This window comes from Hyla sarda, chromosome 5 (genome assembly GCF_029499605.1).
Source record: "Hyla sarda isolate aHylSar1 chromosome 5, aHylSar1.hap1, whole genome shotgun sequence".
In the NCBI taxonomy this organism is placed as follows: domain Eukaryota; kingdom Metazoa; phylum Chordata; class Amphibia; order Anura; family Hylidae; genus Hyla; species Hyla sarda.
In genome coordinates, this window is record NC_079193.1 from 18,710,725 (window position 1) to 18,736,497 (window position 25,773).

General features: G+C 38.2%; 1 protein-coding gene across 6 annotated transcripts in view; it reads left to right on the top strand.

The window, feature by feature from the left end:
* The window catches only part of ICA1 (islet cell autoantigen 1), an 89,804-nt gene extending 68,532 nt beyond the window's left edge, over positions 1–21,272 (top strand). For 5 of the 6 annotated variants that reach the window (XM_056518922.1, XM_056518924.1, XM_056518925.1 and 2 more), the window contains 9 exons: positions 3,124–3,249; positions 4,273–4,371; positions 9,332–9,423; positions 11,232–11,284; positions 13,658–13,693; positions 13,785–13,844; positions 16,997–17,269; positions 17,967–18,083; positions 20,191–21,272. In XM_056518922.1, coding sequence (XP_056374897.1) covers positions 3,124–3,249; positions 4,273–4,371; positions 9,332–9,423; positions 11,232–11,284; positions 13,658–13,693; positions 13,785–13,844; positions 16,997–17,269; positions 17,967–18,083; positions 20,191–20,312 — 978 coding nt within the window. In that variant the 3' untranslated portion in view covers positions 20,313–21,272. The remainder of the gene's footprint in view (positions 1–3,123; positions 3,250–4,272; positions 4,372–9,331; positions 9,424–11,231; positions 11,285–13,657; positions 13,694–13,784; positions 13,845–16,996; positions 17,270–17,966; positions 18,084–20,190) is intronic. The other variant, XM_056518926.1, reaches the window with a different exon arrangement.
* Positions 21,273–25,773: the final 4,501 nt, after the last annotated feature.

The window sequence follows — 25,773 nt, forward strand, 5'->3', positions numbered from 1 at the left end:
TTTATTTTTCGACTGACAAAGTTGTATTAGGGCTTATTTTCTGGGGGACGAGTTGGACTTTCCACTGATTTTTATTTTTATTTTTTTATCATACAATGTATTACAAAGCCAGAAAAAAATGATATGCAGGGCAAAATTGAAAAAAATATGGAATTGCACAATTTTGAAGGGTAAAAATAATAGCGGAGTAAAAAATACGGTAAATCTGACATTTCATCTTCTATGGGTCAGTACGATTCCAATGATACCAAATTTGAATAATTTTTGTTTCGTTTTATGGTTAAAAAAATGTAAACCTTGAAAAATAATAAAAAAAATAAAAATAAACTTTGTTCATTACAATGTCTTCACCCCTAGAACTTTTTTATTTTTCCACTTACTAATGTGTTAGAGTTTGTTTTTTGCGCCATGAGCTGTAGTGTTTAACAGTACTACTTTTGTGTAGTTATTGCTTTTTGATCACTTTTTATTACGATTTTTTTTGGGATGTAATGTAACCAAAAATCAGCAATTTTGTCGTTTGGAATTTTTTTGCATTTATGCTGTTCACTGTGCAGGATCAGAAACATAATAATTTAATAGTTCAGACAATTACACACGCTGCAATACCAAATATGTGGATTTTTTTTGTTTGTTTGTGCACTGATTTATTTAAAAAAATGGGAAAAGGGGGGTGATTTGAATTTTTATTAGGGGATGGATTTTTTAAATATTTTAAAAAACATTTTTTTTTACTTTTTTAAACACACTTTTTGTCCCCCCTAGGGGCCTACTATAAGCCATCATCAGATGGCTTACATAGATCAATGTAATGCTATTGCATTACATTGATCCATTAAATCTGTGCTCTATTGCTAAGGGCTGCCAAAGGGAGCCCAAAGCAATCTCAGAGCAGGGGAAGACGCCGAGAACCAGGTAAGGCCTCGGCTTCCCTGGCAACCCATGTATACATGATGCACTATTATAGTAGTTATATTCTTATATATAGGAGGAAGTATTATAGTAGTTATATTCTTGTACATAGAAGTCAGTATTATAGTAGTTATATTCTTGTATATAGGAGCAGTATTATAGTAGTTATATTCTTGTATATAGGAGGCAGTATTATAGTAGTTATATTCTTGTATATAGGAGGCAGTATTATAGTAGTTATATTCTTGTACATAGAAGTCAGTATTATAGTAGTTATATTCTTGTATATAGGAGCAGTATTATAGTAGTTATATTCTTGTATATAGGAGGCAGTATTATAGTAGTTATATTCTTGTATATAGGAGGCAGTATTATAGTAGATATATTCTTGTATATAGGAGGAGTATTATAGTAGTTATATTCTTGTATATAGGAGCAGTATTATAGTAGTTATATTTTGTATATAGGAGCAGTATTATAGTAGTTATATTCTTGTATATAGGAGCAGTATTATAGTAGTTATATTCTTGTATATAGGAGCAGTATTATAGTAGTTATATTCTTGTATATAGGAGGCAGTATTATAGTATATATATATTCTTGTATATAGGAGGCAGTATTATAGTAGTTACATTCTTGTATATAGGAGCAATATTATAGTAATTATATTCTTGTATATAGGAGCAGTATTACAGTAGTTATATTCTTGTATATAGGAGCAGTATTATAGTAGTTACATTCTTGTATATAGGAGCAGTATTATAGTAATTATATTCTTGTATATAGGAGCAGTATTACAGTAGTTATATTCTTGTATATAGGAGGCAGTATTATAGTAGTTATATTCTTGTATATAGGAGCAGTATTATAGTAGTTATATTCTTGTATATAGGAGCAGTATTATAGTAGTTATATTCTTGTATATAGGAGGCAGTATTATAGTAGTTACATTCTTGTATATAGGAGCAGTATTATAGTAATTGTATTCTTGTATATAGGAGCAGTATTACAGTAATTATATTCTTGTATATAGGAGGCAGTATTATAGTAGTTATATTCTCGTATATAGGAGGCAGTATTATAGTAGTTATATTCTCGTATATAGGAGCAGTATTATAGTAGTTATATTCTTGTATATAGGAGCAGTATTATAGTAGTTATATTCTTGTATATAGGAGGCAGTATTATAGTAGTTATATTCTTGTATATAGGAGCAGTATGATAGTAGTTATATTCTTGTATATAGGGGCAGTATTATAGTAGTTATATTCTTGTATATAGGAGCAGTATTATAGTAGTTATATTCTTGTAAATAGGAGCAGTATTATAGTAGCTATATTCTTGTATATAGGAGCAGTATTATAGTAGTTATATTCTTGTATATAGGAGCAGTATTATAGTAGTTATATTCTTGTATATAGGAGCAGTATTATAGTAGTTATATTCTTGTACATAGGAGCAGTATTATAGTAGTTATATTCTTGTATATAGGGGCAGTATTATAGTAGTTATATTCTTGTATATAGGAGGCAGTATTATAGTTGATATATTCTTGTATATAGGAGGAAGTATTATAGTAGTTATATTCTTGTATATAGGAGCAGTATTATAGTAGTTATATTCTTGTATATAGTAGCAGTATTATAGTAGTTATATTCTTGTATATAGGAGGCAGTATTATAGTAGTTATATTCTTGTATATAGGGGCAGTATTATAGTAGTTATATTCTTGCATATAGAAGCAGTATTATAGTAGTTATATTCTTGCATATAGAAGCAGTATTATAGTAGTTATATTCTTGTATATAGGAGCAGTATTATAGTAGTTATATTCTTGTATATAGGAGCAGTATTATAGTAGTTATATTCTTGTATATAGGAGTAGTATTATAGTAGTTATATTCTTGTATATAGGAGGCAGTATTATAGTAGTTATATTCTTGAATATAGGAGGTACTATTATATTACTGCTCCTATTTACAAGAATATAACTAATATAATAATATGTAGCATGCTGGGAGTTGAAGTTGTCAACATCTGGAGGGCCACACTTTGAGACCACTTCTAAATGTGCTCTATGAACTCCTGGTCGAGAAGAAGTTGTTCCATACTGACATTAGATTTTTTTAATATGCATGTGTTTCTCTGGTAACCATGTGTGAGAATAGAAGGGCCCATATACTTATGGCTATTTATACTTTTCCCTTTTAGGTTCAGGCACAAGTGCGTCATACCAAAACTGCGTTTGATAGGCTGAAAACTGATGTATGTGAAAAAGTGGATCTTCTCAGAGCCAGTAGATGCAACCTGTTATCTCATGTGCTGACATCATATCAGGTAACAAGAATGAAAGTTTATTATTAAGTCATTTCAAGAGCACATAGGGGGCAGTATTATAGTAGTTATATTCTTGTATATAGGAGCAGTATTATAGTAGTTATATTCTTGTATATAGGAGCAGTATTATAGTAGTTATATTCTTGTATATAGGAGCAGTATTATAGTAGTTATATTCTTGTATATAGGAGCAGTATTATAGTAGTTATATTCTTGTATATAGGAGCAGTATTATAGTAGTTATATTCTTGTATATAGGAGCAGTATTATAGTAGTTATATTCTTGTATATAGGAGCAGTATTATAGTAGTGATATTCTTGTATATAGGAGCAGTATTATAGTAGTTATATTCTTGTATATAGGAGCAGTATTATAGTAGTTGTATTCTTGTATATAGGGGCAGTATTATAGTAGTTGTATTCTTGTACATAGGAGCAGTATTATAGTAGTTGTATTCTTGTATATAGGAGCAGTATTATAGTAGTTATATTCTTGTATATAGGAGCAGTATTATAGTAGTTATATTCTTGTATATAGGAGACAGTATTATAGTCGTTATATTCTTGTACATAGGGGGCAGTATTATAGTAGTTATATTCTTGTATATAGGAGCAGTATTATAGTAGTTATATTCTTGTATATAGGAGCAGTATTATAGTAGTTATATTCTTGTATATAGGAGCAGTATTATAGTAGTTATATTCTTGTATATAGGAGCAGTATTATAGTACTTATATTCTTGTACATAGGAGGCAGTATTGTCGTAGTTATAATTTTTAAATTGGCATCAGTATTATAGGAGTTATATTCTTTTACATTGAGAGCAATATTATGGTATTAGCAGTATTTTAGTTATATTTACAGAGCACACATTGATTTCTATTGATGTATTTGATCCTCCAAACCTGAGAGAGATAAACCTAACTGAGGGTCCCTGAACAGTTCTTCTTTTATATATCAAGTTTCTTTTTAGATCTTATTATAAACCTGTATTTCAGTCGCTGTGTTTGTTTCTTTGGCAGACAACACTACTTCACTTTTGGGAGAAAACATCTCACACAATGGCTGCCATTCATGAAAGCTTCAAGGGCTACCAGCCATATGAATTTACTACACTAAAGGTGAGCTGTTCTCCTCTGTCTATGTCTTGCTCTATGTTATCTCTGATCCAGCACTGCTACTTATCCTTGATGGCAGAGGGGGAGTTTTTGTAGTGAAATCGATATGCTACCTCTAGGGGGATCTCTCCGGTTTGGTGTAGTATAGAGGATCTGTCCTGTGTGGTATAGTATAGAGGATCTGTCCTGTGTGGTGTAGTATAGAGGATGTGTCCTGTGTGGTGTAGTATAGAGGATCTGTCCTGTGTGGTATAGTATAGAGGATCTGTCCTGTGTGGTGTAGTATAGAGGATCTGTCCTGTGTGGTGTAGTATAGAGGATCTCTCCTGTGTGGTGTAGTATAGAGGATCTGTCCTGTGTGGTATAGTATAGAGGATCTGTCCTGTGTGGTGTAGTATAGAGGATCTGTCCTGTGTGGTGTGGTGTAGTATAGAGGATCTGTCCTGTGTGGTGTAGTATAGAGGATCTCTCCTGTGTGGTGTAGTATAGAGGATCTGTCCTGTGTGGTGCAGTATAGAGGATCTCTCCTGTGTGGTGTAGTATAGAGGATCTCTCCTGTGTGGTGTAGTATAGAGGATCTCTCCTGTGTGGTGTAGTATAGAGGATCTCTCCTGTGTGGTGTAGTATAGAGGATCTGTCCTGTGTGGTGTAGTATAGAGGATCTCTCCTGTGTGGTGTAGTATAGAGGATCTCTCCTGTGTGGTGTAGTATAGAGGATCTGTCCTGTGTGGTGTAGTATAGAGGATCTGTCCTGTGTGGTGTAGTATAGAGGATCTCTCCTGAGTGGTGTAGTATAGAGGATCTGTCCTGTTTGGTGTAGTATAGAGGATCTCTCCTGTGTGGTGTAGTATAGAGGAGCTGTCCTGTGTGGTGTAGTATAGAGGATCTGTCCTGTGTGGTGTAGTATAGAGGATCTCTCCTGTGTGGTGTAGTATAGAGGATCTCTCCTGTGTGGTGTAGTATAGAGGATCTCTCCTGTGTGGTGTAGTATAGAGGATCTCTCCTGTGTGGTGTAGTATAGAGGATCTGTCCTGTGTGGTGTAGTATAGAGGATCTGTCCTGTGTGGTGTAGTATAGAGGATCTGTCCTGTGTGGTGTAGTATAGAGGATCTGTCCTGTGTGGTGTAGTATAGAGGATCTCTCCTGTGTGGTGTAGTATAGAGGATCTCTCCTGTGTGGTGTAGTATAGAGGATCTCTCCTGTGTGGTGTAGTATAGAGGATCTCTCCTGTGTGGTGTAGTATAGAGGATCTCTCCTGTGTGGTGTAGTATAGAGGATCTGTCCTGTGTGGTGTAGTATAGAGGATCTCTCCTGTGTGGTGTAGTATAGAGGATCTCTCCTGTGTGGTGTAGTATAGAGGATCTGTCCTGTGTGGTGTAGTATAGAGGATCTCTCCTGTGTGGTGTAGTATAGAGGATCTCTCCTGTGTGGTGTAGTATAGAGGATCTCTCCTGTGTGGTGTAGTATAGAGGATCTCTCCTGTGTGGTGCAGTATAGAGGATCTCTCCTGTGTGGTGTAGTATAGAGGATCTGTCCTGTGTGGTGTAGTATAGAGGATCTCTCCTGTGTGGTGTAGTATAGAGGATCTGTCCTGTGTGGTGTAGTATAGAGGATCTCTCCTGTGTGGTGTAGTATAGAGGATCTCTCCTGTGTGGTGTAGTATAGAGGATTTCTCCTGTGTAGTATAGTATAGAGGATCTCTCCTGTGTGGTGTAGTATAGAGGATCTCTCCTGTGTGGTGTAGTATAGAGGATCTGTCCTGTGTGGTGTAGTATAGAGGATCTCTCCTGTGTGGTGTAGTATAGAGGATCTCTCCTGTGTGGTGTAGTATAGAGGATCTCTCCTGTGTGGTGTAGTATAGAGGATTTCTCCTGTGTAGTATAGTATAGAGGATCTCTCCTGTGTGGTGTAGTATAGAGGATCTCTCCTGTGTGGTGTAGTATAGAGGATCTGTCCTGTGTGGTGTAGTATAGAGGATCTCTCCTGTGTGGTGTAGTATAGAGGATCTCTCCTGTGTGGTGTAGTATAGAGGATCTCTCCTGTGTGGTGTAGTATAGAGGATGTGTCCTGTGTGGTGTAGTATAGAGGATGTGTCCTGTGTGGTGTAGTATAGAGGATCTGTCCTGTGTGGTGTAGTATAGAGGATCTCTCCTGTGTGGTGTAGTATAGAGGATCTGTCCTGTGTGGTGTAGTATAGAGGATCTCTCCTGTGTGGTGTAGTATAGAGGATCTGTCCTGTGTGGTGTAGTATAGAGGATCTGTCCTGTGTGGTGTAGTATAGAGGATCTGTCCTGTGTGGTGTAGTATAGAGGATGTGTCCTCTGTGGTGTAGTATAGAGGATCTGTCCTGTGTGGTGTAGTATAGAGGATGTGTCCTCTGTGGTGTAGTATAGAGGATGTGTCCTGTGTGGTGTAGTATAGAGGATCTCTCCTGTGTGGTGTAGTATAGAGGATATGTCCTGTGTGGTGCAGTATAGAGGATCTCTCCTGTGTGGTGTAGTATGGAGGATCTCTCCTGTGTGGTGTAGTATAGAGGATCCGTCCTGTGTGGTGTAGTACAGAGGATCTGTCCTGTGTGGTGTAGTATAGAGGATCTCTCCTGTGTGGTGTAGTATAGAGGATCTCTCCTGTGTGGTGTAGTATAGAGGATCTCTCCTGTGTGGTGTAGTATAGAGGATCTCTCCTGTGTGGTGTAGTATAGAGGATCTCTCCTGTGTGGTGTAGTATAGAGGATCTCTCCTGTGTGGTGTAGTATAGAGGATCTCTCCTGTGTGGTGTAGTATAGAGGATCTCTCCTGTGTGGTGTAGTATAGAGGATCTCTCCTGTGTGGTGTAGTATAGAGGATCTGTCCTGTGTGGTGTAGTATAGAGGATCTGTCCTGTGTGGTGTAGTATAGAGGATCTCTCCTGTGTGGTGTAGTATAGAGGATCTCTCCTGTGTGGTGTAGTATATAGGGATCTGTCCTGTGTGGTGTAGTATAGAGGATCTCTCCTGTGTGGTGTAGTATAGAGGATCTCTCCTGTGTGGTGTAGTATAGAGGATCTCTCCTGTGTGGTGTAGTATAGAGGATCTCTCCTGTGTGGTGTAGTATATAGGATCTGTCCTGTGGGGTGTAGTATAGAGGATCTCTCCTGTGTAGTGTAGTATAGAGGATCTGTCCTGTGTGGTGTAGTATATAGGATCTGTCCTGTGTGGTGTAGTATAGAGGATCTGTCCTGTGGGGTGTAGTATAGAGGATCTCTCCTGTGTGGTGTAGTATATAGGATCTGTCCTGTGTGGTGTAGTATATAGGATCTGTCCTGTGGGGTGTAGTATAGAGGATCTCTCCTGTGTGGTGCAGTATAGAGGATCTCTCCTGTGTGGTGTAGTATAGAGGATCTCTCCTGTGTGGTGTAGTATAGAGGATCTGTCCTGTGTGGTGCAGTATAGAGGATCTCTCCTGAGTGGGTCACACAAATTGGTTAGGAGCAGCTACAGTACCCAGGCCTCCAAACTGTGGACCTCCAGCTGTTGCAAAACTACAACTCCCAGCATGCCTGGACAGCCGCTGGCTGCTGGGAGTTGTAGTTTTGGGAGTTGCACTTTTGCAGCCCCTTAAATCTTTTTGCAGCGCTCATGACGCCGGACTGATCACAATCCTGCACTAATCACACCCCAAACTGCATTCAGGACTCCTAATAGGACTGAAGATTTGCAGGATTCGGATTATTCAGCACCATCTTTATGCTATAGATAGAATGGTGGTGGAGGAGAGGGGTCATAGTCTGCAGGCACCAGACTGGAGGCTCCGCTTTCAGGATAAGTCGGTCCTGGATTTGGGGGGCCAGATTATAACTTTCTGGACGGTTCTCGCATTTTTTTGGCTCGGCCAAGTTTATTCTGCTTATAAAAAGCAAATGTTCTGCATTTTTATTCCCTTATCTTATGTTGACTTAGTATTTATCACGATTGAGCTTTCAGTACCAGGATTTCCCTGTTAGATTTGTTCCCACGCTCGTGTGGGCGTACCGTGGGCACCGCAGCAGATTGTGCTGCACAAGATTAGGCAGCCTGGCTGATGTGGGACTACAAGTTCCAGGAGGAGACTTTTTTACTTTTTTTTTTCTTACTTTACAGTGGTTCCTCAACATCCGATGGTAATCCATTCCAAATGGTCCATCGTTTGTTGAAACCATCGTATGTTGAGGGATCCGTGCAATGTAAAGTATAGGACAGTGGTCTACAACCTGCGGACATCCAGATGTTGCAAAACTACAACACCCAGCATGCCCGGACAGCCAACGGCTGTCCGGGCATGCTGGGAGTTGTAGTTTTGCAACATCTGGAGGTCCGCAGGTTGAAGACCACTGGTATTGGAGGTTATACTCACGTGTCCCCGCCGCTCCGGACCGTCACCGCTGCCCTGGATGTCGCCCTCCATCGCTTCGCCGCGTCCCCGGGATGTCCCCGACGCTCCGGCAAGGCCTCTGCTTCCCCGGCATCCTCGCTCTCCATCGCCGCCATCACATCGCTATGCACGCCGCTCCTATTGGATGACGGGACGGCGTGCGTAGCAACGTGATGACGACGATGGAGAGCGCCGGCGATACAGGGGATCCCGAAGAGGACGCGCCGGAGCCCCGAGGACAGGTAAGTGATCGTCAGCCGACCACACGGAGCACCGTAAACGGCTATCCGGGGGCAGCTGAAGCAGTCTGCGCTGCCGGATAGCCGTTTATGCGATGGCTCCGACACAAAAGCATCGTATGTTGATGCTGCCTCTGAGAGGCCATCGCATGTTGAAATGATCGTATGTCGGGGCCATCGTAGGTCGAGGGGGGTCACTGTATTTATTTTGACAGGGTCATTCTGCTGACTGGGGAGCAATGTGCTAAGAGAAGGCCATCATGCGTCCGCATAGCAAACAATTATTATAATTATTTTAACCTTTTTTTTTTGCCGTTTTTCTATATCCCACTTCAGAGTTTACAAGACCCTGTCGATAAACTGTGCCGTCAATCCAAGAAGAAGCCAAAAGCCAAGGAAACCCCTCCCGAAACAAAGGACAATGACCAGTAAGTAGCAGGAGGCTGAGATTCCTTTACCATACATAAAAACGTTTAAAAAAAAAAAAAAAACAGGTATGTGAAGTTCAGGTTAAAGGCCCAGGGCCTGAGGCTGCACTACTGAGAAATGTTGATGACATCCTGTTTGATTTCTATCAAATGCAGTGTTTCCCCCAACCTGAGTCTCTCTGTCTGTTACAAAACTACAACTCCCAGCATACCCTGACAGCTGTAGGCTGAATTTTAGTTTTCATATTTTATTTGTTTTATGTTAATGTTATGCTTTTTTACATTTATTTTTGTTCTATTGTTATGTTTATTTATTTTTATTATATTTCTATTGTGTTATCTATTTTTATTTATTTATTTATATTCTTTCTATTGTTTTATCTATTTTTATTTATTTATATTCTTTCTATTGTTTTATCTATTTTTATTTAATTCTTTTTAAAGGGGTATTCCGGCCCTAATACATCTTGTCTGCTACCGGGGGTCCCCAGCGGCCCACCTTTGCGAGCTCTCCGCAGCACTGGAGGCTCCAAGTGTGCAGCGTCATGACCACTGGGCCGGAGTATCGTTACGTCACGACTCCGCCCCTGTGTGACGTTACGCCCTGCCCCCACAATGCAAGTCTATGGGTGTGACGGCCGTCACGCCCCCTCCCATAGACTTGCATTGAGGGGGCGGGACAGGACATCACACGCGGGCAGAGTCGTGAAGTCACGATACTCCGGCCCCGTGGTCGTCATGCTGCACACTCTGAGCCTCCAGCACTGCAGACCGCTCGCAAAGGTGGGTGTGTCCCCCAGCGGCGGGACCCCCACCATCAGACAACTTATACCCTATCCTTTGGATAGGGTATAAAATGTATTTGGGTCGAAGTACCCCTTTAAATATTATTATATTTCTATTGTGTTTATTTATATTCTTTCTATTGTTTTATCTATTTTTATTTATTTTTAATTATCATATTTCTATTGTGTTATCTATTTAAGTTTTTTTTACTTTTATTTTTATTTAATTTTATATCTGTTGTGTTATCTATTTATTCATTTGTTATTTATTGTTTTGTTTTTTTTGTATTTCAAATTTTTTTTTACTGTTATGTCTATTGGGGATTTTTTTTATGTTTTTACTTACGGTATACATTATTTACTATTTTTATTTTAAGATTGCTTGCTTTTTTACTAGATTTCTATTGTTATCGATTTATTTTAGTTTTACTTCTATTTTTATTTAAATGTTATTATCTGTTGTGTTTTACCGTTACGTTTTATGTCTATTGTGTATTCTTTTTCTAACTTTCATATATTCTTTACTATTTTCATTTTAAGATTACTTGTTTTTTTATTTCTATTATAATTAATAGAGATTTAATTAATTTTGCATTATAGAATTAGAACGGCAGTCTAGAATGGCTGTTGAAGTGTACTGAAAACTATTAGGTGTTGCAAAACTACAACTCCCAGTATGCCCTGACAGCCTTCGGCTGTCAGGGCATGCTGGGACTTGTAGTTTTGCAACAGCTGGAGATCTACTTATTGATCACTTTCCTAGAGATCTTGTGTGCATCCAAATAGTCCCGTAGTAGGACAGCCAGACAGGACGTACATATTGGTATAGAATAGTTGATGATTTGGAACCAGCGATCTACAGCTACACCACTATGCTCTTTGTGCAGTCCATAAAACGAACGATCAGCGATTGGCCTTTGATGTGTCACATGATGTCCCATTCACAAGCACTTTACACAGCCTCCAGTTGGACCACGTGCCCAATATACATTTACTGACCCCAAACTCTTCTCTCCCCCGTAGACTGATCTCTTTAGATGAACAGCAGCAGAACGAGACTGAATCTGTGTCATCAGGTAAAAGCCTTGTTTATTTTTTATTTATTAATTTATTTTTGCATTGTAGTTTTTTGATTTTTCAAAAAAAACAAAAACAAAATCCCCTTTTTCTAGCGTTCAATTGAGTGAAATTAAAGACTTCCGTTGAGGGAATCTTCAGTAATGTTCGCCAAACCCGAATCTTAGGCCATGCGCACACGGCAAAATTTCAGTGCGGAATTCTGTAAAATAATTCCACCGGAAATTCCGCCAAAATTTACTTTCCCTTCGTTTCAATGGGATTCCGCTGTTTTATTAACACACAATTTTGAGGAATTGCGGGTGGAGTCCTGTTGAAGTCAGTGGCGCTTTGAATTGCAGCAGAATTACTTGTTTTTTTAGAACACAGAATTCCGTCACAATTCCGCAATTCCGTTCAGCAAACTTGTGCGGAATTTGTGCGGAAAGGCAGACATTCCGCCATGTGAACAGTGTGAGACTCTGGACTGTTACAATCCAGACTTTTCTAGGGAGGCATAACACTTAAAGGGGTATTCCAGTGAAAAACTAATTTTTTTTTCATATCAACTGGCTCCAGAAAGTTAAACTGATTTGTAAATTACTTCTATTAAAAAATCTTAATCCTACCAGTACTTATCAGCTGCTGAAGTTGAGTTGTTATTTCGGTCATAGCACATTGCTCTCTGCTGACACCTCCGTCTGTCTCAGCAACTGTCCAGTGCAGGAGAGGTTTGCTATGGGGATTTTTTTTGCTACTCTGGACAGTTCCTGAGACAGACAGAGGTGTCAGCAGAGAGCAGTGTGGTCAGACAGAAAAGAACAACTCAACTTCAGCAGCTGATAAGTACTGGAAGGATTAAGATTTTTTTTTAAATAAAAGTAATTTACAGATCTGTTTAACTTTCTGGAGCCAGCTGATATTCTTTTTAAAGGGTTATTTCTGTGAAAAACAATTTTTTCATAACTTTTTTATTTTATTTTGTTATGCTTTTTATTTTTGGACTTCTGTATGTTCGGGCGGAGACCAAACTAACTGCTTGACTTATGCAGGGAACAGAACAAAGCCACCTAGTGGACGTTTTTCAATCACATAAAAAACCTATAGGGGGGGCATATATCCTTTGGATAGGGGATGAGATGTCTTGGGGCCGGAGTACCCCTTTAAGAAGGGGTGGGAGGCTGATCTGTGAGAACCATTGTGTACACCTCTGTTTTCTACTGGTGTCACCTTCCACTGTACTCCTGTCTGTGATGATAAGGAGGAGACTGCTGGGAAGTGATCTGTACAGAGCAGGAAGTCTCAGCTCCTGTTTTAGACCTAGTGGTCGGAATGGAAACTGCAAGATTTCAGGATTTTAAAATATACAGTGACACCCCCCCGACCTACGATGGCCCCGACATACGATCATTTCAACATACGATTGTCTCTCGGATGCAGCATCAACATACGATGCTTTTGTATGTCGGGGCCATCGCATAAACGACTATCCGGCAGCGCAGACTGCTTCAGCTGCCACCGGATAGCCGTTTACGGTGCCCCGTGTGGTCCGCTGACGATCACTTACCTGTCCTCAGGGCTCCGGAGCGTCCTCTTCGGGATCCCCTGCATCGCTGGCGCTCTCCATCGTCGTCATCACGTCGCTGCGCACTCCGTCCCGTCATCCAATAGGAGCGGCGTGCGTAGCGACATGATGGCGGCGACAGAGAGCGAGGATGCCGGGGAAGCAGAGGCCTTGCCGGAGCGTTGGGGACACCTCGGGGACGCGGCAACAGTGATGGACGGCGACATCCAGGGCAGCGGTGACGGTCCGGAGCGATGGGGACAGATGAGTATAACCTCCAATACCAGTGGTCTTCAACCTGCGGACCTCCAGATGTTGCAAAACTACAACTCCCAGCATGCCCGGACAGCCAACGGCTGTCCGGGGATGCTGGGTGTTGTAGTTTTGCAACATCTGGAGGTCCGCAGGTTGTAGACCACTGTCCTATACTTTACATTGCATGGATCCCTCAACATACGATGGTTTCAACAAACGATGATCCATTTGGAACGGATTACCACCGTATGTTGAGGGACCACTGTACTGTATATAGAAAAATGGAAAATTTGGAAAACACCCAAAATTCTTAAAAAAAAATATGTTTAACATAAAAACTTAATTTAAACCATGAGTAATTTTCTGATGACACAATGGTGAATATAAGAAATTATAATTTGAGTATATTCTGACAATGAGAACAAATCCAGTGCATATAATGAAGGCCATCTGCTTATATACAAAGGGGAGGATTTTATTTATTTTGTTTGCTTGTGAGGGGGATATCTGTGATCTTGTCTGTCTAAACCTCTTTGATTTTCTCTTTTTCTTTCTTTCATGTTGTCTTTTGAAGCCGAACTGGATAAAGGGAACACCCCCACGTTTGATGGTAAGAAGGGAGAGAGGGGCCCAGGTGTATGTATACGTGTAGGGTCCCTGCATTGTTACAGCTTTGTGATGGCGGCTTTTTAATATTCCAGGTACATTGGACGACTTGTTAGATATGAAAGCCGAGGAGAAGTTTATCTTTGAGGAATGTGGTAAGTCTCCCTGCGATCACCAACCTGGTGTCGCAGCTCAGTATTCTACCGCACCGCGAGCGCAACATTACACAGAATCAATAGGTCACCATTCAATACACACAGAAGGTCGTACTGAACTGTGGCTAATAGCGGGGTCTATATAACCTAAAAATGCCGTAATAGCATTGTATAAACCACAAAGATGTATTCTTAGTATTATTATAGTAGTTATATTATTGTATATAGGAGGCAGTAATATAGTAGTTATATTCTTGTATATAGGAGCAGTATTATAGTAGTTATATTCTTGTATATAGGAGCAGTATTATAGTAGTTATATTCTTGTATATAGGAGACAGTATTATAGTAGTTATATTCTTGTATATAGGAGCAGTATTATAGTAGTTATATTCTTGTATATAGGAGCAGTATTATAGTAGTTATATTCTTGTATATAGGAGCAGTATTATAGTAGTTATATTCTTGTATATAGGAGCAGTATTATAGTAGTTATATTCTTGTATATAGGAGCAGTATTATAGTAGTTATATTCTTGTATATAGGAGACAGTATTATAGTAGTTATATTCTTGTATATAGGAGCAGTATTATAGTAGTTATATTCTTGTATATAGGAGCAGTATTATAGTAGTTATATTCTTGTATATAGGAGCAGTATTATAGTAGTTATATTCTTGTATATAGGAGGCAGTATTATAGTAGTTATATTCTTGTATATAGGAGCAGTATTATAGTAGTTATATTTTTGTATATAGGGGCAGTATTATAGTAGTTATATTTTTGTATATAGGGGCAGTATTATAGTAGTTATATTCTTGTATATAGGAGCAGTATTATAGTAGTTATATTCTTGTATATAGGAACAGTATTATAGTAGTTATATTCTTGTATATAGGAGGCAGTATTATAGTAGTTATATTCTTGTATATAGGAGGCAGTATTATAGTAGTTATATTCTTGTATATAGGAGCAGTATTATAGTAGTTATATTCTTGTATATAGGAGGCAGTATTATAGTAGTTATATTCTTGTATATAGGAGCAGTATTATAGTAGTTATATTCTTGTACATAGGAGGCAGTATTATAGTAGTTATATTCTTGTATATAGGAGCAGTATTATAGTAGTTATATTCTTGTATATAGGAGGCAGTAATATAGTAGTTATATTCTTGTATATAGGAGCAGTATTATAGTAGTTATATTCTTGTATATAGGAGCAGTATTATAGTAGTTATATTCTTGTATATAGGAGACAGTATTATAGTAGTTATATTCTTGTATATAGGAGCAGTATTATAGTAGTTATATTCTTGTATATAGGAGACAGTATTATAGTAGTTATATTCTTGTATATAGGAGCAGTATTATAGTAGTTATATTCTTGTATATAGGAGGCAGTATTATAGTAGTTATATTCTTGTATATAGGAGCAGTATTATAGTAGTTATATTTTTGTATATAGGGGCAGTATTATAGTAATTATATTTTTGTATATAGGGGCAGTATTATAGTAGTTATATTATTGTATATAGGAGCAGTATTATAGTAGTTATATTCTTGTATATAGGAGCAGTATTATAGTAGTTATATTCTTGTATATAGGAGGCAGTATTATAGTAGTTATATTCTTGTATATAGGAGCAGTATTATAGTAGTTATATTTTTGTATATAGGGGCAGTATTATAGTAATTATATTTTTGTATATAGGGGCAGTATTATAGTAGTTATATTCTTGTATATAGGAGCAGTATTATAGTAGTTATATTCTTGTATATAGGAACAGTATTATAGTAGTTATATTCTTGTATATAGGAGGCAGTATTATAGTAGTTATATTCTTGTATATAGGAGGCAGTATTATAGTAGTTATATTCTTGTATATAGGAGCAGTATTATAGTAGTTATATTCTTGTATATAGGAGGCAGTATTATAGTAGTTATATTCTTGTATATAGGAGCAGTATTATAGTAGTTATATTCTTGTACATAGGAGGCAGTATTATAGTAGTTATATTCTTGTATATAGGAGCAGTATTATAGTAGTTATATTCTTGTATATAGGAGCAGTATTATAGTAGTTATATTCTTGTACATAGGGGCAGTATTATAGTAGTTATATTCTTGTATATAGGAGGCAGTATTATAGTAGTTATATTCTTGTATATAGGAGCAGTATTATAGTAGTTATTCTTGTATATAGGAGCAGTATTATAGTAGTTATATTCTTGTATATAGGAGGCAGTATTATAGTAGTTATATTCTTGTATATAGGATCAGTATTATAGTAGTTATATTCTTGTATATGGGGGCAGTATTATAGTAGTTATATTCTTGTATATGGGGGCAGTATTATAGTAGTTATATTCTTGTATATAGGAGCAGTAATCTAGTAGTTATATTCTTGTATATAGGAACAGTATTATAGTAGTTATATTCTTGTATATAGAAGGCAGTATTATAGTAGTTATATTCTTGTATATAGGAGCATTATTATAGTAGTTATATTCTTGTATATAGAAGCAGTATTATAGTAGTTATATTCTTGTATATAGGAGCAGTATTATAGTAGATCTATTCTTGTATATAGGAGCAGTATTATAGTAGTTATATTCTAGTACACTGGAGCAGTATTATAGTAGTTATATTCTTGTATATAGGAGCAGTATTATAGTAGTTATATTCTTGTATATAGGAGCAGTATTATAGTAGTTATATTCTTGTATATAGGAGCAGTATTATAGTAGTTATATTCTTGTATATAGGAGCAGTATTATAGTAGTTATATTCTTGTATATAGGAGCAGTATTATAGTAGTTATATTCTTGTATATAGGAGGCAGTATTATAGTAGTTATATTCTTGTATATAGGGCAGTATTATAGTAGTTATATTCTTGTATATAGGAGCAGTATTATAGTAGTTATATTCTTGTATATAGGAGCAGTATTATAGTAGTTATATTCTTGTATATAGGAGGCAGTATTATAGTAGTTATATTCTTGTATATAGGGCAGTATTATAGTAGTTATATTCTTGTATATAGGAGGCAGTATTATAGCAGTTGTATTCCTGTACATAGGGGCAGCAATATGTCTCCATCACATCCAGTATAGTTATAACAAGAGGTGTCTTGTGTTTTCTGCTTTCAGCCACATCCAATGACCTACTTGCAGATCCCATTGAGGCTGATTCTCTGGAGAAGGATGAAATGCGTCTGTTGAACGAGATCTTAAGTGCGTCTTCCTTGGATAGCAGTGACCTCGGCAAAGAGTGGACGGCCATGTTCGGAGAGCCCCTGTATAATGCTCAGCCTTTAAGCCCGGCACCTCCAGAACCAGAGCAGAAAGCAGAATCCTCATCTGGTTTCCTTCCTTCACAGTTGCTGGACCAAGAATTTGGTGGCTTCCAGGCTTCATTACAAGGTTTGTACGGCTCTCTTAAAGGGGAAGTGCACACTTAGTGCTAAGACGACCGTGTTTGTACTTAAACTTTGCAGGTACAGAATACATGTTACAAGGTGCTAAACGGTGAGAGAAAAGTTATTTCAAGGACATTTCTGATTGGCTTTTCTAGTTCTGCAGCTTTGTAATGTACTTAAGTCACTGACAGCAAGCAGAGGGCCGTTTTATCCAGATACTGAAAACAAGTACAGACCTAATACCTCTGACAGCTGAGCATTTGGAGAAATTATATATTCAGTCTAGACCAGTGTTTCCCAACCAGGGTGCCTCCAGGTGTTGCAAAACTACAACTCCCAGCATGCCTGGACAGCCTTTGGCTGTCCAGGCATGCTGGGAGTTGTAGTTTTGCAACATCTGGAGGCACCCTGGTTGGGAAACACTGGTCTAGACAATTAGTCTGTGAGCCAAATAAAGGAAACAGCACAGATCGCTTTACAATTCGCTACATTGTAGCAGTCCCAGGGAAATATATCGGCTTTTAAGCTTACAGAGCATTGTCCTGACTGGATACAATTGCAGCAAATTCTCAGATTCGATCTGTACATGGTTCCTGAGTGGACGAGTTCCCATTTGCTTTGTTTTCTGTGTGTGAAAAAAAAAGTTTTCTCCCAAGTTTGTATTCATCCATGATTATCATTACCATGTCGCTGTATTCCAGGCTGGTCAGCCAACACTGGGGCCTTCTTACCACCACCATCATCATCCTCTTCACCATCCTGTTTCCCATCCCCACCCTCTAACCTCAATCAGAATATAAACAGGAACCCGATGAAAGGTAGGCAGTCATTCTGTAGTCATCCATTCTTCTATGAGTTGTACCCTAAAGTGCAGCATTCACCCGGATTTAGTCTGTGCAGAATTCTGCTGGGTTATTTCACACAGATATTCCACTGCAGCAGAATCCCATTGATTTCCATGGGATTCTGCTGCAATGTGCGGCAGTTCCTGTTTCATGTTTCTGCTGTGGAAATCCCCATTGATTATCTGGCATGCGCAAAAAGAGCAGACATGTCTAGTCTGGAATCTGAACATAGCCTAATACAGGGTTTCCCAACCAGGATGCTACAAAACTACAACTCCCAGCATGCCCAGACAGCTGAAGCCGTTCTGATTAGGGAAACACTCCCCAAAGAGATATAGATAGATATGAGATAGATAGATATGAGATAGAGAGAGATAGATATGAGATAGATATGAGATAGATAGATATGAGATAGAGAGATATGAGATAGATAGATATGAGATAGAGAGAGAGATATGAGATAGATAGATATGAGATAGATATGAGAGAGATATGAGATAGATAGATAGATATGAGATAGATAGATATGAGATAGATAGATATGAGATAGATAGGTAGATAGATAGGTAGATAGATATGAGATAGAGAGATATGAGATAGAGAGATATGAGATAGAGAGATATGAGATAGAGAGATATGAGATAGATAGATAGATATGAGATAGATAGATAGATATGAGATAGATAGATAGATATGAGATAGATAGATGGATATGAGATAGATATGAGATAGATGGATATGAGATAGATATGAGATAGATAGATATGAGATAGATATGAGATAGATAGATATGAGATAGAGAGAGAGATATGAGATAGATAGATATGAGATAGATAGATATGAGATAGATATGAGATAGAGAGAGAGATATGAGATAGATAGATAGATAGATACAAAAACAACAAGGAAAGCCGCACATCCCAGATAAAGTGCACGGGTGCTGTCAGCGAGATCCCAGGTCCAGGGGTCCACGTAGATACAAACAGATAAGCAGCAGCAACACCGTTTTAAAGTGCAAGATAGTGTCTTTATTCACACAACGTGAGGCGACGTTTCGGTTTGCTCACCAAACCATTTTCAAGCTTGAAATGGTTTGGTGAGCAAAATGGTTTGGTGAGCAAACCGAAACGTCGCCTCACGTTGTGTGAATAAAGACACTATCTTGCACTTTAAAACGGTGTTGCTGCTGCTTATCTGTTTGTAGATAGATAGACAGATATGAGATAGATAGATAGATATGAGATAGATAGATATGAGATAGATAGATATGAGATAGATAGATAGATATGAGATAGATAGATAGATAGATAGATATTAGATAGATATGAGAGAGATAGATATGAGAGAGATAGATATGAGAGAGATAGGAGATAGATAGATAGATATGAGATAGATAGATAGAGAGATAGAAAGATAGATATGAGATAGATAGATAGATAGATATTAGATAGATATGAGAGAGATAGATATGAGAGAGATAGGAGATAGATAGATAGATATATAGATATGAGATAGATAGATAGATAGATAGATAGATAGAGAGATAGAAAGATAGATATGAGATAGATAGATAGATAGATAGATATTAGATAGATATGAGAGAGATAGATATGAGAGAGATAGGAGATAGATAGATAGATAGATAGATATGAGATAGATAGATAGATATGAGATAGATAGATAGATAGATAGATATGAGATAGATAGATAGATATGAGATAGATAGATATGAGATAGATAGATATGAGATAGATAGATAGATAGATAGATAGATATGAGATAGATAGATAGATATGAGATAGATAGATAGATATGAGATAGATATGAGATAGATAGATAGATAGATAGATATGAGATAGATTAGATAGATAGATAGGAGAGAGAGAGATCAGTGGTTCTCAGCCTTTTTCGCGACTGTACCCCTACCAATGGCAGCCCAGGCATGCTGGGAGGCGTAGTTTTGCAACAGCTGGAGGCACACTGGTTGGGAAACACTTCCATACACAGAGATAATACTGTAATAGTCTATTGACACTTTTCTGTCTTATTGACTCCCAATAATTTTGTGTTTCCTCCTTAGATGCATCAAAAAGCACAAAAGATCTGTCTACTTGGTACAACCTTTTCGCCGACCTCGACCCTTTATCCAACCCAGACGCCGTGGGGAAAACCGATAAGGAACACGAACTTCTCAACGCCTAAGAAGAGGCCGCATCACTGCCCACACCAAGCCGACGGGCACAGAGAAGGGAGCGCAGCACACGTGCCACTACTGATTTAACCCTGAAATGTTCTTCTTTCTTCTCTGGGCGTAATGGAGGAGGCGGGAGGCGGGCGACGTCCCTTCGGATAAGTTACCCTGTTTGCCAAAACACCTGCCGGACTCGCTGCCAAACTTTTAAAGGGGGAAATTATTCGGAAGCTATTTTTCTACTCAGTCATATCGTCATCATTGTGTTTCCACCCAAAATATGCTTGGCTCTAATACAGGATTTTAGTTTTGTTTTTTTGTGTTTTTTTCGTATGGATGAAATGGGATTTTTTTCTGTTCAGAATAATTTATTTGGATGGGAGCAAAAATCTTTCATTGGAGGATAACAGGGAAGGATCATCTCCCCCAGCATGCACTGTTTTCATATCTGGGTTATAGTTGAAAAAGTTTATCTTGGATTAGGAAAAAAAAAACAGCGCCGCCCCTGTCCTCAGGTTGTGTGTGGTATTGCAGCTCCGTTCCATTGAAGCGAGTGGAGCAGAGATGTAATACCGCTCACAACCTGGTGCTGTTTTTTTTTTTTTTTTTTTTGCTTTGTTTTTCTATTTCTGGATTGAAGAGTAGTCACCAAGACGTCCTCTTCTGTTGATATGGGTAAACAAAGTGACAACCCGTACCGTTGCGGATCACCCAGCTTTTCTTACACTACTGAACAGCAAAGCTTCCTAGTTCTGCTACAGAATGAGATAATGGACTCGTCACTCAAGATGTCATCCATCTTTCCTAAATGACTCAACAAGTGTACCAAGTGTTTAACACATAGAAGAACTACAACTTCCATCATGCCCATGATAAAAGTTGTAGTTTTTCAACACCCGCAGAGTCACAGGTTGGTGAATACTGATCAAGATCAGGTTGTACCAACTAGTGCACCTCCAGCTGTTGCAAAACTACAACTCCCAGTATGCCCGGACAGCCGTTGGCTGTCCGTGCATGCTGGGAATTGTAGTTTTGCATATCTCCTTTCCTATATATGTTTATACTGGAGGGTGATCTGCGTCCTCCATAAGGCAGGGGGGTGCGCAGGCAAAATTCTGCATTTTAAAGCTGCAGGTCTCTTTAAAGGGGTATTCCGGAAAAAAACATTTTATTTATATATATATATATATATATATATATATATATATATTTTTTTTTTTTTTTTTTTTTTATATATATATATATATATTTATATTTATATATATAATATAAAATCAACTGGCTCCAGAAAGTTAAACAGGTTCGAAAATTACTTCTATTAAAAAATCTTAATCCTTCCAATAATTATCAACTGCTGAAGTTGAGTTGTTCTTTTCTGTCTGGCAACAGTGCTCTCTGCTGACATCTCTGCTTGTCTCGGGAACTGCACAGAGTAGAAGAGGTTTGCTGTGGGGATTTGCTTCTACTCTGAACAGTTCCCGAGACACGTGTCATCAGAGAGCACTTATAAAAGAACAACTCAACTTCAGCAGCTCATAAGTACTGAAAGGATTAAGATTTACAAATCTGTTTAACTTTCTGGAGTCAGTTAATGTATATAAAAAAAAAAAAATTCCTGGATAACCCCTTTTAATATTGACTTATATTTTGTTTTCTTGCTTCCATTTTCTTCTTGAGATTTGTCACTTTGCAGGATGAAGTATTAACCCTCTCCACACTGAGCATGTCTGCAACTTCAGCAAATAAAATCTATCTTCTATTTTGTTTTTTCTGCCAGAGATGAGGAGTCGTCCTTTCATAGTCAGATGGTCCCCGACTCTTTTATCTACATGAAGCGTAAGCATGGTGAAAACTTGTGCAGCATTCTAAGATACTTGTGTTTCAATTCCTTGTAAATTTCAATATCTCTGCTAGCTGTCAGTGGGAACATTGTCAGGGGCTGGAAACATGTTCTGACTTAGTATTGAAAGGTGACAGCTAAAGGAGATCTCCGGCAAAAAATAACGTATTCACAGGATATTTAATAAGTAGTTGATTGCGGGGGTGTTGTGGTGGTCCGACAGCTGGGGACCCCCGCGATGACTGGGACGGGACCTGGCGAATGGAGCGTATGCCGTCTGGTAGACTATACACGCTACTCACTGTGAGGGCTGAGGTCACCCCCCCCGAGAAATCGGCTACATATCCCCTATATTTTGTACTCCTTTTAAAGGAGTTATTAATGGTTAGGAAAGCAGAACTGATTTCTTCAAAGAACAGCACCACATTTGTTCTCAGGTGATGCGGGGTATTGCAGCTCAGTTCCATTGAAGTAAATGAAGCAAGGTTGTAATACCGCACAGGACAGGCGTGGTGCTGTTTTTGGAAGAAATTTGCTCTGTTTTTCTACTCCTTGATAACCCGTTTAAAGGTTGCTACAGTTCAGTTCAATCCATTCTTGGAAATTCTTTGTGAACTTAAAGGGGTATTCCGGTATCAGAATATCGTATTTGAATATAACTTCTAAATTTGTGCAAAAATGTGCGCCTTTTTTACAAAGGCGCAGTTAATAAATACTGCCCACTGCATGTGAAACTGCACAGCCCTGCAACCCACAGCCAGTTTTTCCAAAAAATGTCTATTTAAAAAAATTGGTCAAAATTGCGCCTTGTTGCACCCCCAAAAAAAAAGACGGGACCAGATTGATAGATCTCCCCCATTACCCGATATGGGGTGGAACAGGAGGTAGACATGCTAGAGCCAACCAGCTTTACTAGTGATTCCCAACCATGGTGCCTCCAGCTGTTGCAAAAAAACTACAACCCCCAGCATGCCCGGACAGCCAATGGCTGGGAGTTGTAGTTTTGCAACAACTGGAGGTTCCCTGCTTGGGAAACAGAGCTTTAATATTTCCATCCTCGCTGCACTGGCTCCACCAGCAGAGAAATAACATCCATTATCTGTTCACCCTGCGGAAAATGTTCAGTGAAGAGAGAACATTAAATATTTAACCTGCGCTCATTACATAGAACGTTATGAACATACAGTATGAACAGGAACACTCTAAGTACAACTTTACAAGCCTCAGTATCCAGAGGACACCATTCATTGTCCTGTTTCCATGATGTCAGGATCCAATCTGTTACAGCGTGGGACTAGACATGGAATGATGCCTCTGCCCTGTACAGTGTGTGTAATATAATACTGCCTCCTATGTACAAGAATATAACTACTATAATACTGCTCCTATATACAAGAATATAACTACTATAATACTGCCTCCTATGTACAAGAATATAACTACTATAATACTGTTCCTATATACAAGAATATAACTATTATAATACTGCTCCTATATACAAGAATATAACTACTATAATACTGCCTCCTATGTACAAGAATATAACTACTATAATACTGCTCCTATATACAATAATATAACTACTATAATACTGCCTCCTATGTACAAGAATATAACTTCTATAATACTGCTCCTATATACAATAATATAACTACTATAATACTGCTCCTATATACAAGAATATAACTACTATAATACTGCCCCTATATATAAGAATATAACTACTATAATACTCCTCCTATATACAAGAATATAACTACTATAATACTGCCTCCTATGTACAAGAATATAACTACTATAATACTGCTCCTATATACAAGAATATAACTATAATACTGCCTCCTATATACAAGAATATAACTATTATAATACTGCTCCTATGTACAAGAATATAACTATTATAATACTGCTCCTATGTACAAGAATGTAACTACTATAATACTGCCTCCTATGTGCAAGAATATAACTACTATAATACCGCTCCTATATACAAGAATATAACTATAATACTGCCTCCTATATACAAGAATATAACTATTATAATACTGCTCCTATGTACAAGAATATAACTACTATAATACTGCTCCTATGTACAAGAATATAACTACTATAATACTGCTCCTATGTACAAGAATGTAACTACTATAATACTGCTCCTATATACAAGAATATAACTACTATAATACTGCTCCTATATACAAGACTATAACTACTATAATACTGTTCCTATATACAAGAATATAACTACTATAATACTGCTCATATTTACAAGAATATAACTACTATAATACTTCCTCCTATATACAAGAATATAACTACTATAATACTGCCTCTATATACAAGAATATAACTACTATAATACTGCTCCTATATACAAGAATATAACTACTATAATACTGCTCCTATGTACAAGAATGTAACTACTATAATACTGCTCCTATGTACAAGAATGTAACTACTATAATACTGCCTCTATATACAAGAATATAACTACTATAATACTGCTCCTATATACAAGACTATAACTACTATAATACTGTTCCTATATACAAGAATATAACTACTATAATACTGCTCATATTTACAAGAATATAACTACTATAATACTCCCTCCTATATACAAGAATATAACTACTTTCCTCTTCGTCCCTACGGCAGCACAAAAGGGATATTCCGGTCTCCAGACCGCCCACCAGGACCGCCCATCTAGAATTAACATGATTAATTAGAACCAACCCCCTGGTCCTATATAGTATCCCCAAACACCATACACATTGTGTTTTTTTTGGTCCTCCTTCTGCATTAGGACTAAGAAAAGGTTATTTTTCTTTTTTGCCCATAAAATTCAGCCCTGCGGGGTCTTGGCTGCAACTATGTTAGTAAGTATGAGCCAGTGCGGGGTCCTGGCACTTAAATCTCTGCCATATTTTGCCGGTGCGGTGCCTGGTATACACACATATGGCAGAGAAAAAAACGGTGCGTGGTCCCGGTATTGTCAGGCTATAATAGGTGTGTAAAAATGTGGTGCGGTGTCCTGCGATTACCACCTTGAGCCTTATGTGCCGGCCTGTTATGCTGGTGAAGTATCCCGGCTAAAGGCGCATGACCAGATGTGGAGCAGAGGCCGGGGATCCTTGTAAAGTTATCTCCTGACTTCGGGGATCGCGATTATGCTGGTGCGGTATCCTGGCTGAAAATCCTAAGGGTCCCGGCGAGCTGCGGTGTGCGGTAAGTCTCTTACCTTGTTTCCGGTCATGTTTTCTGTACGGCACCTCCGGCAGCTGTGTGTGTATAGACAGCGGGGCGCACGGCTCCAGCGGTTTTCCCCTGCATCCTGGGCGCGCGCTTGTGACGTCACGCGGTCCAGGCGCCGCAGGGGGGCCGGCACTTGGTTATTAGTGCAGGAGCTCGTGCTGCTCGGCCTCATTCTTGCTGGGCAGCCGGGCTCTTGCTGTACTAAGGTAAAAGTCTCCTCATATTCCTATGGAGTGATTATAACATGTATTACAGGTTATTAAAGCTCTTTTCATCCTGTCTTTTCAGATGTCTGAAATTGGCAGGAAGAAAAGGAATAAGAGCAAGCATAGATGCTGCTTCTCCTGTGATGAGCCATTACCAGATGAATTCCCTTT